This window comes from Rhinopithecus roxellana, chromosome 8 (assembly GCF_007565055.1).
Source record: "Rhinopithecus roxellana isolate Shanxi Qingling chromosome 8, ASM756505v1, whole genome shotgun sequence".
NCBI classification, from domain to species: domain Eukaryota; kingdom Metazoa; phylum Chordata; class Mammalia; order Primates; family Cercopithecidae; genus Rhinopithecus; species Rhinopithecus roxellana.
Genome location: NC_044556.1, coordinates 78,028,826 through 78,048,663, shown reverse-complemented (window position 1 = coordinate 78,048,663; position 19,838 = coordinate 78,028,826). Strand labels below are relative to the sequence as shown.

Below are 19,838 nucleotides of genomic sequence, written 5' to 3'. Positions count from 1 at the left end.
TGACTTGGCACCACAGTAGAATAGCAAACTGGACCAATTTTTTAAAGTGTATGTTTCAGAACCTCAGGTAATCTTAAAGCACTGTATTTGAGTCTCAGCTGTAGGCCATTCTTGCTCTTCTCTTTCTAGAGGAGGAGAAGAAAGGTTTGTCTCTAAGGATCCATTCTAGGTTCCTTGGACAACCATTTTTAACACCATCTCTGTAAGCCCTGGAATGATTTCTTGTGCTTGAGGATGAACACTGAACCATCTTAAATGTTGTTTATTCTACCAGCCACCTGAAGCCCACTTCTTCGTGGTCATCATCTTACCACTGCCATTATCTATAAAAGGACAATATCAGGGACCACTGTTCCTTAGCTGCACAAAATACTTGCAGAAATCATTCATTTTTCTGCAAAAATGACAAAAAGTCCTTTGTGCAACCATGTCTTCACCTATCTAACCCATGATTCCCCGGGCCTGCCAATGTCACCCTGCCCCCTTCATCCTGGGATCAGAGGACATCAGTGCGATCTCATCTCTGTGCCTCTACCACAAATATGCTCAGCCCCAGGCACACTCAGCACATGTGGTTCAGAGAGGCTGTGAGACTGGTGCATTTCTTACCAGATCGGTGCATGGCATCTTCTGGTTGCTGGGCCTGCAGGCCAATAGGCCAGTGTTTGTTTTCATGACTGTTGTTTGCGGAGTTGCCCTTCCTTCTCTAACAGTGGTTTTCAGCTGGGGGGTTTCCCCTCCAGGGAACAATTGCCAATGTCTGGAGACATTTCTGATTGGTTGTGGTGAAGGGGGTGGGCTGTACTGGTTTCTACTGGATAGAGGTCAGGGATGCTGCTAAACATCTTACAATACCCAAGACAGTTTCCCACGCCAAGAATTTTTCAGTCCCACATGTCAATAGTGTTGAGGTTAAGAAACCCTGCTCTATCTAGAACATTACTCTGTGACCAAGGGGGCCCTTGGGTCCTCCAAAGCCCTGTAGGATTGCTAGAGCAAACTGCAAGTTCATGAAAAACCCACTTGCTCTTATGTTTCTTTCCACAGCTGAGCTCTGTCCGGGAGGCCCAGTTAAAGCAGCTTGAGGTGACAAGACCCCGAGTGCTGGGGAGCAGGGAGCGGGGCCGGGTGCCGAGGATGGCCAGGCAGCCACCGCCACCCTGGGTCCATGCAGCCTTCCTCCTCTGCCTCCTCAGTCTTGGTGGAGCCATCGAAATTCCTATGGATCGTGAGTCCTGCCCCATCTTCTTCTCTTTTTCTCCTGATTTTGGGCAGAGCGGTGGGAGGGGAGGGATGGTCAGAGGAAAGTTCAGATCATTCAAAGAAGGTTGAGGAGAGGGGAAGCAGTGGATTCTGAGATTCAGAGCTGGGTTTCTCTCCAAAGAACTGACACGGGCTCCTGTTTGAAAGTTTGAGACTGTGTGTTGCAGAGCCAGTTTCTCAGGGCTGTAGCTGAGCTGATGCTTGGGGCGCCTGGAGCCAGCTGAGTGGGACCAGAGGTGGCGGAGTTTGGGATTCTGAGTGCCGCTTGGGTTTTTCCCTCTGCTCACCTCTCCAGGTCCTCTGTGGTCTTGACTTGCCCAGAAAAGCAGTTTCCAGGGTCAAGTATGGTGGCACAGTTCTTACTTGCCTTTCTAATGTCTGATATATTCAAATCCACACCCTTCGGGCCCTCTTGGCTGGAGGAATCAGCAGGACACAGGCCTAGGAAGGGCTGGGAGCAGAATTATCTTTGCAAAAGATATGGCTAAATGAGACATTAAAATAGAGCCCCATTATCGTGCCACATGGGAGAACCAGGAATGGATTGCTTCTCATTGTTTTCAACTTTCCCGCAGTAAAGATAAAAAGTAAAATCGCTGTCATTCTGTTTCTCATGGAGGGGGCATTATTTGACCATCAGAATCATAAAGTAAGGGACTTAAAATGCAAATCTAACGGCCATGTCTCCACCAACCATATCTGTTGCTGCATTCAGCAATGGCCCATTTATTGGCAGCCAAGCTCCTCGGCCCTGCCGTTAGGTGTGTGCCACCTTTACCACAACTCTGACACTTCCGGTAAAATGTCTTAGCCTCCCCAGGCTAAAATGTGAGCACGCCATCTCTGACCCCTGTTTCTTATGTCAAGGAACAGAGGGGACCCCCATGACACCAACATTGGCTTGGGCTCTCTCCAGTTAACAGATGTCTGGGGAGGGGGGCGGGAGAGTAACACAAACTCCAAGAAGTCCTCCCTGAGCTTTCCAAAGCCAGACCCCTGGTCCTGGAGTTAGCATAGTTTGGAGAACAGTTGGAGGTATCTCAGCCCTCCAGGCACCCTACTTCACCAATAATAGCTGCCCCAGAGGAGGGGACACTTTGGATGATAGAGCACCAGTAGTAACTGTAAGTCAGACCCAGAGGTAAGATGGGCAAAGCCCCTGCTGCCCTCCCAATACCCCCAGGTATGTGGACTTGCACGTATGTGAGCGTGTGTATGCATGCCCACACACATGTGCACGTGCACAGGGAGGGAGGAGAGCAGAGTTGTGAAAGGACCTGTTCCCATGGTAACTGTCTGTGTGGCTGGCTCGAGGAGAGTTTCTCATTAACAGTCCCAGGCAGACAGTGTAATAAGGAGCCTGGTAAGGCCAAGTCCCTGGTGGGAGGGTGTGCAGAGGAAATTGGGTTATCAGGGAAGTGGTGAAGGCTCATTTCTCTTCTGCCGCTTCTCCTCACTCACTCACCTGCTGCTGCTTTGATCCCTGGGGCCAGTGGGTGAGGGGTCCCTGCAAAGTGAGCCTATAAATAGATGGCTTTGGTGTCTGTCTTAAGAATTCTAAAGCTCTAAGGAAATGGAGACACAGCAGACACCCCAAGGAGTCAGGCTCTCCATAGCCCTACCTGTAGGGTAGAGCTGAGAGTGTCCTGATCTCCCCACCATCTCCCCATTCCAGTGTCCCTGGGATGACCCCCACCCCATGTTGTGTTCCCGGAAACTCAAGCCCTTACTAGCTTAGAGTCGCATAGCAAATGGGTGGTGGAATCAAAACAGAACCCGAGTCTCTTGACTCCCAAATTTGGGACCGGATATGTCCCACCCCCACCTGCCTCCTCTGAGTCCTTCTCCTTAGAAACCACTGGAATCGCAGGTGTCATGCACCAGGGAGAGAGCTAAGTGCTGCATGTGCCTCATTGCACATGGTTCTGGCAGCTAACCCTCAACATAGGTGTTATCCTTAGCCTGCGGGTTAGAGACAAGGAAGCGACAGAGCCGCAATAGGACCACAGCACCTCTCTGATGGACAGGGAAGTCCTTCTGCAATGCCATTCCAGGTGCCCTAGCTGTGTCAGGGCAGGAGACCCAGGCTGCCTGGAGCATGCCCCACACACATGACACCTCCCTGGTTGCTGCAGGTCCAATGACCCTGGCAACATGTCCAAAAAGAGTCTGCAGAAACTGAACACTTTCCAAGCTGACCGCCGAAGATGACAGGGGATGAGGGGGCAGATCCTGGCACTCTATGGCTGAGGCCATCCCCTGGGCCTCCTGTACTGCTGGGCTGGAAGGCGGTGGTCATGCACTGCAAGGGCATTGTCATTTCTGGCAATTTCAATGGAAACAAGTTAAAGTATCTGGCCTTCCTCTGCAAGTGGATGAACACCAACCCTTCCCAAGGCCCCCACCATTCCCAGGCCCCCAGCTGCCTTTTATTTATTTATTTTTTTTTCTTTTTGAGACGGAGTCTCGCTCTGTCACCCAAGCTGGAGTGCACTGGCCAGATCTCAGCTCACTGCAAGCTCCGCCTCCCGGGTTCATGCCATTCTCCTGCCTCAGCCTCCCGAGTAGCTGGGACTACAGGCGCCCGCCACCTCGCCTGGCTAGTTTTTTGTATTTTTTAGTAGAGACGGGGTTTCACCGTGTTAGCCAGGATGGTCTCGATCTCCTGACCTTGTGATCCGCCCGCCTCGGCCTCCCAAAGTGCTGGTATTACAGGCTTGAGCCACTGTGCCCGGCCCCAGCTGCCTTTTCTGACAGACCCTACGGGGCATACTACCCCACAAGACCAAGCGAGGTCAGGCCACCCTGGACCACCTCATGGTGTTTGATGGAATCCCACTGCCCCTGACACGAAAAAGCGGATGGTAGTCCCTGCTGCCCTCAAGGCTGAGCACCTGAAGCCCACGAGAAAGTCTGCCTGCCTGGGGTACCTGTCTCATGAGGTTGGCTGGAAGTACCAGGCAATGATAGCCACCCTGGAGGAAAAGAAGAGAGAAAAGGCCAAGATCCACTACCAGAAGAAACAGCAGCAGAAACAGGCCCAAAGGAACGTGGAGAAGAAAATCACAAGTCCACAGAGGTCCTCAAGACCCATGGGCTTCTGGTCTGAGCCCATAAAGACTGTTTATTCCTCAAAAACAAACAAACAGAAAAAAGAAGCTGAATGCAAGACAGCAGGCAAGCCCTTCAGAGAGGCCCCGGCTGCCCTGGGAAGAGGCTGTCCTCAGCGGGTCTCTCCATCTCACTGGGCCCAGCACCACAGACCTCCTATGTGTGCTGAGCTGAGCCCGCTCTCCATCTAGCCCTGGGCTGAAGGAAGATCAGGCTTTCTTAACGTTCTCGCCCTGCCAGGTGTTCCTTCTACTCGTTTGCTCCTTCAGCGGACATTATCTGTGTCTCGAGGCCAGAGGCACTGCTTCTATTCTAGAGAGGCTGGGCGCCACAGGCCTCCTGGAGCAGAGCCCTGGACCGCTGCACAGTCCCTCATTGAAGGCCCAGCCTCCAGCTCCCACTGCTGTGCCAGCAGAGTCACACGCACCCCTCCCACCTGTCCCCTGCCTTCCTCCTTCCCTCCCTATCCAGCCCCAAGGAGAACAGTATGAACTTTGAAAACAGCCAAGAGTCGCCTCATCAACTGGAGTGAGTTTGCCAAAAAGTGAGTCTGCTGGCCCTTCTGTCCCTGGCCCTGCATCAGGGGACAGCATTTTCCTCCCAGGAGTGGCAGAAACAATTCCCCCCCACCTCCATCACAAATAACGCTGCAGGATGGCCTCAGCTCACATGCACACTCTCACACATACATGCACATTCACACATACACTCACACTTACGCTCATACCTGCTCACTCATGCACACCCACACACCCACTCACACGCCCTCACATATCCTCACATGCTCACTCATGCACACTCACACATGCCTTCACATACCCATATGTGCTCACACTCCTGCACACTCACTCCCACTCACATACACCTCAGTCACACGCACTCACATGCTCCATCTCCTGAGGGATGGGTGCCAGAGGTCGTAGGTATCAGAGCCAGGGAAAGAAAAAAGGCACATGAGTAAAGAAACCTCACGGACTAAGCAGGCATCTGCCTCAGTCCCTGCAGAGCTGAGCTGGAACAGCTGTGGAATTCACTTTCCACTGCTCCATAGAAGGTGAGTGGTGTGACTCTGGGTGAGAACTTGGTCACCCTCATCCCTAGACAAGCTGTCCCCACTGTCTTCTCCCTGTCGCAGCTTGTCTCCTGGGTTGATTCTGTCCCTGTAAGAAATTCCTTAGTAGCACAGTGGTGGCTGCAGATGCCATCCCTTTAGTCAAGTAGATTCTCCAGAGGCCCCTGGCCTGATAGTATGGGGGCTGGGGACAGCATCCAACCAGCTCTTGCTGCCCTGAGAGTCTCCAGCACCCACAGTCTCCCCTCTCACTCACCCTTCTCCAGAATGTCAAGGAGAGCAGAGTCCTGAGGCCCCAGCTGGCTTGCTCACCTCTCTGGCCAAGGATGGATTTGTTTAAAAAAAAAAAAAAAAAACTCTGGACCAGGCACTGGGAGAGCTGCTTCTCATTCTAGCTCTGCGGCAAACTTCCTGTATGATCTTAGCCAAGAGACTTCTTCCCTGGATCTGGAGATTCCCTGAACAATGTCTAGGGCTCTTTCCATTGAGTCAGCCTTTGATTCTATAAGAGAGGCTTGAAGTCTTGAATAGGCAAAGGAGGTCCCTTGTCAGGCTTGCTACCCAGGGTGAGACCCCAAAAATGTCCTAAATGAAGAAGCCAAGGGCCTGGACTAAGGGCCAAGGGGAGTGGGTCCCAGTGACAGCCCTACCTCTCCTAAGAATGGCCCCTTCTCCCCACCCAAGCCAACTGGCATTCATCCTTCTAGAGTTACCTTTCTTGGGGCCCTGGCAAGAATATCATATATGGATGAAGATGCTGCAGAGACGAACTCCAGGGAGCATGTGTTCAGAAGCCATAGATTTTTGCTTTCCCCCTGGACTTTTCATTCCTTTGTCTCTTGCTCGGGCAGCCCTGGGCAAATGGTGAAGCAAATGTCTCTTCAGTCCTCCAGGGATCACACGAAATAATTATTTTGGATCTTTTCATGAGTCTTAGTCTCAAGACTTTCCTTCATGCACAGCATGTACAGCAGGGCCCTTGTCCTGCCACACTCTGCCCCTCCTCTGGGATCTCTCTTCCCTCTCCTGCTGTGGCTCTTCCTGCACCTCTTGTTCTGAGCTTAACTCTGGCCTCTCCAGGCTGCCCTCTCTAAGCCCCCAGAATCCTCGCCATGTCTCACTCAAGTCAGGTAGGAAGGCTTCAAGGTCATCATGACTTTGCCCTGATGCTGGCAGCTCGCAACTCCCCACAAAGAGCCCTCACTCTGAAAAAGTCAGCCTGCAACAACAGTACAATAGTCTGCACCTGCATGAAATGAGAATGCCATGTTACTTTCTGATACAATCATCAGGAAAAGACATTTTAAAGTCACAGCAACACGTGTTCTCTTTTCTGCACATTTTAACCAAGACCTTGTCCCCACAAAAAGCACACCATCTAAAACCTTCCTATCCGGAGTGTGGTTCACACACCACCAGCATGGCATTGCCCGAGCACTTGTCAGAAGGGCAGAGTCCCAGGCCCCACCCCAGCCCAACTGAATCAGAACCTGCATTTTAACCAGCGCCCTGGTGATGCATATGCATGTTAAAATTTGAGAAGCCCGGACCTCAGATACATACACCCACCTTCACAGGAGCACACCTATACGAGCATATGCATACTTCAGGTAGGAGCTGGGGGAGATTTGTGCCACCTGCCTCCTTACGTTCTTTGTGAAAAGCACAGAAAGGAGCCGTAGACTCTGCTTCATCCCTGGAGCCTCCCATTGAGAACCCATTGAGAAGCATGATTTCTATAGGGCAATGTACCATGAAAGGGGCATTTGTCTCTAGAGTCTTCCATAGGATGGGAAAGGAGGAGATGCCAAGGAGAGAAGGTGTTATGGGAGAAGTGAGATCTTGGAGTTTTGCCCTGCAGCAGTGGTTCCAATCCACTCCCTTCCTGGCACCTGTCTTGCCCTCAGCCTCTCCTGTTCACTGTCGGCTGAGGAACCCACGTCCCTCAGTGGCATCAGATGGAGGGAAATACTTTCAAGGCCTCTTTCAAGCAGCATTGTCACCTTGGGACACGTGGACTTCCTGGTGACACTGTCCTTTGATCAGAGCCAGTCTTTCTGCCCAACTCTGTGGTTTTGGTCGCCCAGGGGAGGCGTCACCTTCTCCATAAGCCACTCACTGGGTCCGTTCCCCAACCCTGCTTGGTTCTTGCACTGAGCTCTGCAGCCAGGAGGAGAGAGCCCTGTGCTCAGCGCCCTCCCCAGGTGCACCCCGCCCACTCCCTGTGTGCTGGGGCATGAGGATGCCTGGGCGGTTGTGTGCATAACGATGTTCTTCTTTTCTCCCTCTCCAATGCTAACCCGTCGGAACTAACAGCAAGCATTCAGAATGAGCGTAAGTGCCCTGCGTGGCTCTCTGTGCCTGTGCCTCCGGGAGGTGGGAGGGAGAAATGAGGCGTGAGGCAATACCTGGGGATTAGTGGCCTGCTGAGACTTCTGCTGGGGCCTCTTCACACCAGAGCCCTGTAGTGGGGTCTCTTACTGAGCGGGAAGGAAGGAGGCTTGCCTGCAACACTCTCTTGCTGGGAAAGACAGAGGGGCATGTGGTAAGAAGAGGGTCATTGGATGGAAGCTCATGTGCACCACAGCTGTTTCCCCATCCTCCAGTGGCTGGCACAGGACCCCAGGGTAGAAGGCTGGCACTTGGGACCTAGATGGGGAGCATCTGGGAAGTTCTTGGGGACTGAAGGCCCTCTGTGCCCTAGCCTCACCATAGTTTGGCCATTTGTTGAGCCTCCAGGGCTCAGAACCTCCATGACCCCTAAGTTCTGAAAATCTAGCTGCTTTTTCTTCCTTTATTCATTCAACAGACATTTATCAAAAACTATTGTGCACTGTATGTCGTGCTAAGCATTGTAATGTAAGGATGAGTAAACTAAAAACCTGGCCTTCAGTTTCTCCTCGGGATGCTATGGGATTTTTTTTTTTTTTTTTTTTTTTTTAAGACACAGTCTTGCTCTGTTGCCCAGGCTGGAGTGCAGTGGCGCAATCTGGGCTCACTGCAGTCTCAGCCTCCTGGATTCAAGTGATTCTCCTGCCTCAGCCTCCCAAGTAGCTGGGGTTACAGGTGCTCACCACCACGCCCAGCTAATTTTTTTTTTTTTTTTAGTACTTTTAGTAGAGATGGGGTTTTACCATGTTGGCCAGACTGGTCTTAAACTCCCGACCTCAGACAATCCACCCACCTCAGCCTCCCAAAGTGCTGGGATTACAGGTTGTGAGCCACTGTGCCTGGCCTATGGGTTTTTGTTTGTTTGTTTGAGACAGAGTCTTGCTCTGTTGCCCAGGCTGGAGTGCAGTGGCACGATCTCGGCTCACTGCCAGCCCCGCCTCCTGGGTTCATGCCATTCTCCTGCCTCAGCTTCCCGAGTAGCTGGGACTACAGGCATGCTCCACCACACCTGGTTAATTTTTTGTATTTTTAGTAGAGACGGGGTTTCACTATGTTAGCCAGGATGGTCTTGATCTCCAGACCTCGTGATCTACCCGCTTCGGCCTCCCAAAGTGCTGGGATTACAGGTGTGAGCCACCGCGCCCGGCTGCCTATGGGATCTTTTTAAAGGGGTTCTTCTTCTGCTTAATATTTGACACCCACCTTCTTTCCTGCGGCACCATTTAAGGAGCTGGGTCTCTCGAATGGGGCCCTGTTCACCGCCCCCTGCACCCCACCCACTTGCCCGCTTGCATGTGTGGCTCCTGAAGCTCTTCATCTCAGCTGTTCCCCAAGCTGGACACCAGGGAGGTCCCTGCAGCCCTGACCATGCTCCCTGTGCACTGTTGCAGTGACACAGCCACCGACCATCACCAAGCAGTCAGTGAAGGATCACATCGTGGACCCCCGTGATAACATCCTGATTGAGTGTGAAGCAAAAGGGAACCCTGCCCCCAGGTGAGTGGAGGGGAAAAGAATGCATTGAAACCACCCGCTTGCTTCTGGGCCTGATGATAACTAAGGCAAATGAGGCAGCTGGAAAATTAGACTCATCCATTCCAAAAACTTTCCATTAGGTACCTACTAGGTGGAAGGCACAATTGAGGTACCAGGAAATTTTGCCTATAAGGAAACTGGAGACCAGAAAACAAGTGGCTTGAGTTCACATCAAAAGCCAGAACTGGATATTCAGTTTTCTGACTTTCCGTTTAACATTCTTTCCTCCACTCTGCCCCACATTTAGCTTATAGGAAGTTCCTCTTCCAAGCCAATTCAAGTCTTTCATTCTGAGCTTGCTTCTACCTGTTTATGTGCTAATTAAGACCAAATAAGATGACAACAGACATGAATTAAAAGCCTGTTGTGTGTGTCCGGGCTCTGGGTTAGGTTCTGTTACTCACATTGTCTTGTTCGACCACCTAACAGTGCTCTGGGGAAGGACAAATGCCCTTATGAAGAGGAGGGGAAACAGAGGTACAGAGGTCCAAGGTTACCCAGCTTGAAAGGAGCAGAACTCAGATTTAAACTCACGCTTCTGATCCCCCAAGGCCAGATTCATTTCTGTCAAATGATAAGCATCGGAGACATGGCAAACGTTATTATCCGCCCCCATCCGCATCCTCAAAGTAGCATCCACAGACTGAGCCCTTCAGGAGCCTCATGCAAGATTCAGACTGAGATGTGATAGGACCCCATCTAGGGTGTGTCTGTCAGCAGGAGACATGAGGCCAAGCAGAGGCTGCCAGGTATGCAGTAGCTTTATTCTGGCCCCCTGGGTTCACACAAGACAGTCTCGAACCCAGAGCTGTGAGCCTGGGAACCAGCAGGGACTCCCTCACTGGCCGTGTGAGTCACCCTGAAGGGTCAGTCAGGGTAGTGGTAACCTTGCTTGCTTCTGAGGTTTGGTTTTTTTCCTCCGTGGTTCCTTTGCAGGGACAATGATCCTGTGGCACTGAGCAGCCCCTGCTGTTCCAGCTGCTCCTGCTTTCCCTGCTTCTTTTACAAGTTAGATCGTGGGCATCTGAGGATGTGAGGCCCTGGCTGCAGCTCCCAGGACGAGCAGAGGGGGCCATTCTAGTGCTCTTCAGCAGGGGCTCAGTTCTACTAGGCTGCCATTTCTTTAAAAGCTGCCACTCTTGGGCTACAGGGCATGGTCACTGCTATGTAATCTATACTCACTGAGCAGGGCACAAATAACCTAAGCCATTTCACTTTGGCTTTAGAATGGATTGTAAAATTAAGGCAGTAGGAGGAGCAGGGCCAGCTCCCTGATGTGTTTAGGTTGGGTGGAATATGAATTTAAGTTTGCCCTCCTAGTGGGAGGTTGGAAATGTCCTGGGGTGGAAGAAGCAGCAGACTCTAGATTCTAGAAATGAAAATCTCTCCTCGATGATGTGTTTAACATAACCCCCGAGTAGCTACTTGAGTATCTAACACTTAGAGCCACAAGTCCCAGTCTTAGCTGAGTAGAAATACTAACGCCAGGCCCCTGCCCTGGAGAGTCACCTGAGTAGGACCTGGGACTTTGCATTTTATTGAGCTCTCCAGATGGTTCTTCTGCTCGGCCAGGCTGGTACCTGTTGGTATAGGGGTGCCATGATGGGGCTGCAAGAGGGAATTTTGGTACTGAGCCAGGAACTAGGGATCTGAGATCTGCCTGGAGCCCAGAGCCCACCCCATTCGTCTTGGTTGCCCCTGCTCCCCACTCTCCACAGCTTCCACTGGACACGAAACAGCAGATTCTTCAACATTGCCAAGGATCCCCGGGTGTCCATGAGGAGGAGGTCTGGGACCCTGGTGATTGACTTCCGCAGTGGCGGGCGGCCAGAGGAATATGAGGGGGAATATCAGTGCTTTGCCCGCAACAAATTTGGCACAGCCCTGTCCAATAGGATCCGCCTGCAGGTGTCTAGTGAGTAGCATGGGGCAGGGCTGAAATGCCCTGCTCCTGGGTAAATGGAGAGTGGGGGGTGTGGAAGGCCATTCCAGAAGGCCCGCCCTTGCCCTTGGCCTGCAGATGCCTTGGTGTTCTCTATGCATCTTCCCCAACTCAGAACGATTCCTTGGAAAGGAAGCTCCCAAAGCTTCCTTTTGAAGTTGTTGTCTGCAACAATTTCACTGGCCACTGTGGGCACAGGAGAGGGGAAAGGAGGGGAGCCTTTGACGATGCCTCCCTTCTCCTGCCTCTCAAGGGCAGCCCCTCGAGTAGGCTTACATGCCCTGTCCCTCTCTCTTGCTCCCTCCTTGTCCAGGTGCCCTTTCTGTTTCTCCTCCTTGCATGCCTCCCTCTGACCCTGCTCCTTGCCCTGGGCCCAGCCATCACCCTCACTTTATCCTCTTTGTCCGCTTCTCTCCAGAATCTCCTCTGTGGCCCAAGGAAAACCTAGACCCTGTTGTGGTCCAAGAGGGTGCTCCTTTGACGCTCCAGTGCAACCCCCCACCTGGACTTCCATCCCCAGTCATCTTCTGGATGAGCAGCTGTGAGTCTTGGGGGCCTGGTGTTGTGTTTATATTTTAACCTTAGGGAGTGGGGTGGGTGTGTTAAATGAGGAAGGGCTTACCCAAGCTAGAAGACCTTGATTTGTGAGAAGCAGATGCAATGTGGCAACCAGGCTGAGAACACAGGCTCTGCAGAGAGAGGCTGCTTGGGCTTGTTTTCTAGCCTGGCTGCTGTGTGATCTTGAGCAAATTGCTTACATCTCTGGGCCTCAGTTTCCTCTTCTGGAAAAAAACAGAGCTAATCATAGTACTTATCTAATAGGATTGTTATAAGAATAAATGAGTCAATATGTCCAAAGTGCTTAGAACAGGGCCAGACACACAGTACGCACTTGGTAACATGATAATGAAAATGAAGAGTAAAACAGAAGGGATTAGGGGAGAAGATGAGAAATGGTTTTTCCAATTGGCCGATTGAAAGCGGTTGATACCAAACCACCTCTTTCAAGTATTGGCCGGTCTGGATTTACTCTGATTCGCTCTTCTGGTAGGAGGAAGGGTGAATGGGGAATTGAAACTTTTCATAAAGGAGTGATGGGGAGATAGGGTATCTGGAGCAGGGACAGAGTAATATCACTCAGTGATTGTTCTGGCTCAATTTTGGACTGAGGCTCAACCTCTCCGGACCTCAGTTTCTTCCCATGTTTTCAATTTAAATAAAAGGAGAAGCATTAATAAAGGTAAATAGAAAGCTGTTATCTCTCTGTGTGTCTTTCTGGCTTCCTGTCCTCCCTCCCTTCCTGCCTACTTGTCTGCCCCTCTCCCCCTCCTTCCATCCTTCCTTTCCCATCTATCCAGCCATCCATCAACCTATATCCCCACCTGCCTAGCTGCCAGTCATCCATCCTTCTATCCATCCCTGAATTCTTAGCAGCCTACTTTGAAAAGAGGCTGCCCTGTTGATGAGGCAGCATTGTAATTTGTTTTGCAGATTGAGGATGGCTTTGTGTTCACTGTCTCTCGCTTCCCCCATCACAGTGCACATTTGTGGGGAAGGCTGCCTGGCCACAGGCTGCTGGCCTCATTTGTTAATTCACAGTTCAACCTCCCCTCTCTCATCTCTCCCACATCACATTCACCACCAAATGGTGTTTACTCTGCCTCCCAAGTAGATCTTAGGCCCTTGTCTTCTTTCCGTCCTCACTGACATCCCCCTGCCCCAGCCACCATCAGTTTTTCCCTGGGTAACAAGAATTATCCATACAGGCCTCCCTGGTCTTTCTAAAAATGTGATAGTTAATTGACAGTTTCATTCATCTGCTTAAAGCCCTTCATTGGCTCCTCTGTCACCTCAAAATAATGGTCCAGATCCCTTTCCCTGGCACCAAGTCCCATTCCAGATCTGGCCCTCTGCCTCTGCAGCCGTTCTCCCACCTTATCCCCCTACACCACTGAGTGGACTGTGTACTCTTAGCCTTTAGCACACACTCTTCCAGCTCCTTAGAAACCTCAGTTCCTCTGTCTTTTCTGCTGGTATAAAATATGCAGCCTTTAAGGCCCAGCTTAGGACCCCCTAGAATGTATTGGGTTCATTTCTGCAGTTCATCCCCTTCTAACTGGTGTGTTCTGCTCACATGGTGCATTGCAATTGTTTATTTATCTGCTGCCTCTTCTACTAAACTGGAAGTTATTTGAGGGCAGTAACAGTCTTGCTCATCTTTCACCAGCACCTAGCACTGTGCCTGGCACATAGTAGGCCTACAGTAAATCAGGATGGTTTGAAGAGCTGACCAGCCCATTGTGGGGAAGGTGGCTTCGTTAACCTTGTGCTTTAAGAAATGGTGACTTAAAAAACAGTTGTGGGGATAGAAAGGAGAGAGCTGTGAGTAGTCAGCTTTAGGTATATTCTAACAAACCTAACAGCCTGGAAACCTGGTCTTTTGGGTTTACATCAGATATAGCACTTGAAAAAAAAAAAGAAAGAAAATATAGTCAACATTTTCAGCCACTCCAATGATATCATTAATCAGACATTTTCATATTTTAACATCTCTAAAATTGAAAGGCCTCTTAAAACTGATGATGTACATCATTGATTGGTATATATCTTACAGTTATAATCAGTAGTGCTTTCTTCTTTTTTTTTGCATGAACCCTTTTTTTATTATTGTACTTTATGTTCTAGGGTACATGTGCACAACATGCAGGTTTGTTACATATGATACATGTGCCATGTTGGTGTGCTGCACCCATTAACTCATCATTTACATTAGGTATATCTCCTAATGCTATCCCTCCCCACTCCCCCCACCCCACAAGAGGCCCCGGTGTGTGATGTTCCCCTTCCTGTGTCCAAGTGTTCTCATTGTTCAATTCCCACCTATGAGTGAGAACAAGTGGTGTTTGGTTTTCTGTTCTTGCGATAGTTGGCTGAGAATGATGTTTTCCAGCTGCATCCATGTCCCTACAAAGGACATGAACTCATCCTTTTTTATGGCTGCATAGTATTCCATGGTGTATATGTGCCACATTTTCTTAATCCAGTCTGTCATTGATGGACATTTGGGTTGGTTCCATGTCTTTGCTATTGTGAATAGTACTGCAATAAACATACATGTGCATGTGTCTTTATAGCAGCATGACTTATAATCCTTTGGGTATATACCCAGTAATGGGATGGCTGGGTCAAATGGTATTTCTAGTTCTAGATCCTTGAGGAATTGCCACACTCTCTTCCACAATGGTTGAATTAGTTTACAGTCCCACCAACAGTGTAAAAGTGTTCCTATTTCTCCACATCCGCTCCAGCACCTGTTGTTTGCTGACTTTTTAATGATTGCCATTCTAACTGGTGTGAGATGGTATCTCATTGTGGTTTTGGTTTGCATTTCTCTGATGGCTAGTGATGATGAGCATTTTTTCATGTGTCTGCTGGCTGCATAAATGTCTTCTTTTGAGAAGTGTCTGTTCATATCCTTTGCCCACTTTTTGATGGGGTTGTTTGTTTTTTTCTTGTAAATTTGTTTGAGTTCTTCGTAGGTTCTGGATATTAGCCCTTTGTCAGATGAGTAGATTGCAGAAATGTTCTCCCATTCTGTAGGTTGCCTGTTCACTCTGGTGGTAGTTTCTTTTGCTATGCAGAAGCTCTTTAGTTTAATTAGATCCTGTTTGTCAAATTTGGCTTTTGTTGCCATTGCTTTTGGTGTTTTAGACATGAAGTCCTTGCCCATGCCTATGTCCTGAATGGTATTGCCTAGGTTTTCTTCTAGGGTTTTTATGGTTTTAGGTCTAACATTTAAGTCTCTAATTCATCTTGAATTAATTTTTGTATAAGGTGTAAGGAAGGGATCCAGTTTCAGCTTTCCACTTATGGCTAGCCAATTTTCCCAGCACCATTTATTAAATAGGGAATCCTTTCCCCATTTCTTGTTTTTGTCAGGTTTGTCAAAGATCAGATGGTTGTAGATGTGTGGTATTATTTCTGAGGGCTGTGTTCTGTTCCATTGGTCTGTATCTCTGTTTTGGTACCAGTACCATGCTGTTTTGGTTACTGTAGCCTTGTAGTATAGTTTGAAGTCAGGTAGCATGATGCCTACAGCTTTGTTCTTTTGGCTTGGGATTGTCTTGGCAATGTGGGCTCTTTTTTGGTTCCATATGAACTTTAAAGTAGTTTTTTTTCCAATTCTGTGAAGAAAGTCATTGGTAGTTTAATGGGGATGGCATTGAATCTATAAATTACCTTGGGCAGTATGGCCATTTTCACGATGTTGATTCTTCCTATCCATGAGCATGGAATGTTCTTCCATTTGTTTGTGTCCTCTTTTATTTCATTCAGCAGTACTTTGTAGTTCTCCTTGAAGAGGTCCTTCACATCCCTTGTAAGTTGGATTCTTAGGTATTTTATTCTCTTTGAAGCAATTGTAAATGGGAGTTCATTCATGATTTGGCTCTCTGTTTGTCTGTTATTGGTGTATAAGAATGCTTGTGATTTTTGCACTTGATTTTGTATCCTGAGACTTTGCTGAAGTTGCTTATCACCTTAAGGAGATTTTGGGCTGAGATGATGGGGTTTTCTAAATACACAATCATGTCATCTGCAAACAGGGACAATTTGACTTCCTCTTTTCCTAATTGAATACCCTTTATTTCTTTCTCTTGCCTGATTGCCCTAGCCAGAACTTCCAGCACTACGTTGAATAGGAATGGTGAGAGAGGGCATCCCTGTCTTGTGCCAGTTTTCAAGGGGAATGCTTCCAGTTTTTGTCTGTTCAGTATGATATTGGCTGTGGGTTTGACATAAATAGCTCTTATTATTTTGAGATACGTTCCATCAATACCGAATTTACTGAGAGTTTTTAGCATGAAGGGCTGTTGAATTTTGTCAAAGGCCTTTTCTACATCTTTTGAGATAATCACGTGGTTTTTGTCTTTGGTTCTGTTTATATGCTGGATTATGTTTATTGATTTGCATATGTTGAACCAGCCTTGCATCCCAGGGATGAGGCCCACTTGATCATGGTGGATAAGCTTTTTGATGTGCTGCTGGATTAGGTTTGCCAGTATTTTATTGAGGATTTTTGCATCGATGTTCATCAGGAATATTTGTCTAAAGTTCTCTTTTTTTGTTGTGTCTCTGCCAGGCTTTGGTATTGGGATGATGTTGGCCTTATAAAATGAGTTAGGAAGGATTCCTTCTTTTTCTATTGATTGAAATAGTTTCAGAAGAAATGGTACCAGCTCCTCCTTGTACCTCTGGTAGAATTCGGCTGTGAATCCGTCTGGTCCTGAACTTTTTTTGGTTGGTAGGCTATTAATTATTGCCTCAATTTCAGAGCCTGTTATTGGTCTATTCAGGGATTCAACTTCTTCCTGGTTTAGTCTTGGGAGAGTGTATGTGTCCAGGAATTTATCCATTTCTTCTAGGTTTTCTAGTTCATTTGCATAGAGGTGTTTATAGTAGTCTCTGATGGTAGTTTGTATTTCTGTGGGGTCGGTGGTGATATCCCCTTTATCATTTTTTATTGCATCTATTTGATTCCTTTCCCTTTTCTTCTTTATCAGTCTTGCTAATGGTCTATCAATTTTGTTGATCTTTTCAAAAAACCAGCTACTGGATTCATTGATTTTTTGAAGGGATTTTGTGTCTCTATCTCCTTCAGTTCTGCTCTGAACTTAGTTATTTCTTGCCTTCTGCTAGCTTTTGAATGTGTTTGCTCTTGCTTCTCTAGTTCTTTTAATTGTAATGTTAGGATGTCAATTTTAGATCTTTCCTGCTTTCTCTTGTGGGCATTTGGTGCTATAAATTTCCCTCTACACACTGCTTTAAATGTGTCCCAGAGATTCTGGTATGTTGTATCCTTGTTCTCATTGGTTTCAAATAACATCTTTATTTCTGCCTTCATTTCGTTATGTACCCAGTAGTCATTCAGGAGCAGGTTGTTCTGTTTCCGTGTAGTTGAGCAGTTTTGATTGAGTTTCTTAATCCTGAGTTCTAGTTTGATTGCACTGTGGTCTGAGAGACAGTTTGTTATAATTTCTGTTCTTTTACATTTGCTGAGGAGTGCTTTACTTCCAACTATGTGGTCAGTTTTGGAATAAGTGCGATGTGGTGCTGAGAAGAATATGTATTCTGTTGATTTGAGGTGGAGAGTTCTGTAGCTGTCTATTAGGTCTGCTTGGTGCAGAGTTGAGTTCAATTCCTGGATATCCTTGTTAACTTTCTGTATGTTGATCTGCCTAATGTTGACAATGGGGTGTTAAGGTCTCCCATTTTTATGGTGTGGGAGTCTAAGTCTCTTTGTAAGTCTCTAAGGACTTACTTTATGAATCTGGGTGCTCCTGTATTGGGTGCATATATATTTAGGATAGTTAGCTCTTCTTGTTGAATTGATCCCTTTATCATTATGTAATGGCCTTCTTTGTCTCTTTTGATCTTTGTTGGTTCAAAGTCTGTTTTATCAGAGGCTAGGATTGCAACCCCTGCCTTTTTTTGTTTTCCATTTGCTTAGTAGATCTTCCTCCAACCCTTTATTTTGAGCCTATGTGTGTCTCTGCATGTGAGATGGGTCTCCTGAATACAGCACACTGATGGGTTTTGACTCTTTATCCAATTTGCAAGTCTGTGTCTTTTAATTGGAGCATTTAGCCCATTTACATTTAAGGTTAATATTGTTATGTGTGAACTTGATCCTGTCATTATGATGTTAACTGGTTATTTTGCTTGTTAGTTGATGCAGTTTCTTCCTAACATTGATGGGCTTTACGTTTTGGCATGTTTTTGCAATGGCTGGTACCGGTTGTTCCTTTCCCTGTTTAGTGCTTCCTTCAGGAGGTCTTGTAGGGCAGGCCTGGTGGTGACAAAATCTCTCAGCATTTGCTTGTCTGAGGAATCAGACAAATAAAATCAAGGATTTTATTTCTCCTTCACTTATGAAACTTAGTTTGGCTGGATATGAAATTCTGGGTTGAAAGTTCTTTTCTTTAAGAATGTTGAATATTGGCCCCCACTCTCTTCTGGCTTGTAGAGTTTCTGCTGAGAGATCTGCTGTTAGTCTGATGGGCTTCCCTTTGTGGGTAACCCGACCTTTCTCTCTGGCTGCCCTTAACATTTTTTCCTTCATTTGAACTTTGGTGAATCTGACAATTATGTATCTTGGAGTTGCTCTTCTCGAGGAGTATCTTTGTGGTGTTCTCTGTATTTCCTGAATTTGAATGTTGGCCTGCCTTGCTAGGTTGGGGAAGTTCTCCTGGCTAATATCCTACAGAGTGTTTTCCAACTTGGTTCTGTTCTCCCCGTCACTTTCAGGTACACCAATCAGATGTAGATTTGGTCTTTTCACATAGTCCCATATTTCTTGGAGGCTTTGTTCATTTCTTTTTACTCTTTTTTCTCTAAACTTCTCTTCTCACTTCATTTCATTCATTTGATCTTCAATCACTGATACCCTTTCTTCCAGTTGATTGAATCGGTTACTGAAGCTTGTGCATTTGTCATGTAGTTCTCGTGTCATGGTTTTCATCTCTATCAGGTCATTTAAGGACTTCTCTACATTGGTTATTCTAGTTAGCCATTCGTCAAATCTTTTTTCAAGGTTTTTAGTTTCTTTGCACTGGGTTTGTACTTCCTCCTTTAACTCAGAGAAGTTTGATCATCTGAAGCCTTATTTTCTCAACTTGTCAAAGTCATCCTCTGTCCAGCTTTGTTCCGTTGCTGGCAAGGAGCTGCGTTCCTTTGGATGGGGAGAGGTGCTCTGATTTTTAGAATTTTCAGCTTTTCTGCACTGCTTTTTCCCCATCTTTGTGGTTTTATCTACCTTTGGTCTTCGATGATGGTGACGTACAGATGGGGTTTTGGTGTGGGTGTCCTTTCTGTTTGTTAGTTTTCCTTCTAACAGTTAGGACCCTCAGCTGCAGGTCTGTTGGGGTTTGCTTGAGGTCCACTCCAGACCCTGTTTGCCTGGGTATCAGCAGTGGAGGCTGCAGAAGAGTGAATAATGCTGAACAGCAAATGTTGCTGTCTGCTCGTTCCTCTGGAAACTTCGTCTCAGAGGTGTACCTGGCCGTGTGAGGTGTGAGGTGTCAGTCTGCCCCTAGTGGGGGATGTCTCCCAGTTAGGCTACTCGGGGGTCAGGGACCCACTTGAGCAGGCAGTCTGTCCGTTCTCAGATCTCAAACTCCGTGCTGGGAGAACCACTGCTCTCTTCAAAGCTGTAAGATAGGGACATTTACATCTGCAGAGGTTTCTGCTTCCTTTTGTTTGGCTATGCCCTGTCTCCAGAGGTAGAGTCTACAGAGGCAGACTTCCACCCAGTTCCAGCTTCCCGGCCACTTTGTTTACCTGCTTAAGCCTCAGCAATGGCGGGCGCCCCTCCCCCAGCCTTGCTGCCACCTTAAAGTTAGATCTCAGACTACTGTGCTAGCAATGAGGGAGGCTCCATGGGTGTGGGACCCTCCAAGCCAGGCGCGGGATATAATCTCCTGGTGTGCCATTTGCTAAGACCCTTGGTAAAGCACAGTGTTAGGG

General features: G+C 47.9%; 1 protein-coding gene and 1 pseudogene across 9 annotated transcripts in view; both read left to right on the top strand.

The window, feature by feature from the left end:
• NFASC (neurofascin) overlaps window positions 1-19,838 on the top strand; it is a 200,277-nt gene that overhangs the window by 115,204 nt on the left and 65,235 nt on the right. For 5 of the 9 annotated variants that reach the window (XM_030935549.1, XM_030935546.1, XM_030935553.1 and 2 more), the window contains exons 3-7: window positions 1,048-1,228; window positions 7,763-7,780; window positions 9,229-9,334; window positions 11,092-11,288; window positions 11,734-11,856. In XM_030935549.1, coding sequence (XP_030791409.1) covers window positions 1,048-1,228; window positions 7,763-7,780; window positions 9,229-9,334; window positions 11,092-11,288; window positions 11,734-11,856 — 625 coding nt within the window. The remainder of the gene's footprint in view (window positions 1-1,047; window positions 1,229-7,762; window positions 7,781-9,228; window positions 9,335-11,091; window positions 11,289-11,733; window positions 11,857-19,838) is intronic. The other 4 variants (XM_030935551.1, XM_030935548.1, XM_030935554.1 and 1 more) reach the window with 1 other exon arrangement.
• On the top strand, window positions 3,540-4,372 carry LOC104667386 (annotated as a pseudogene).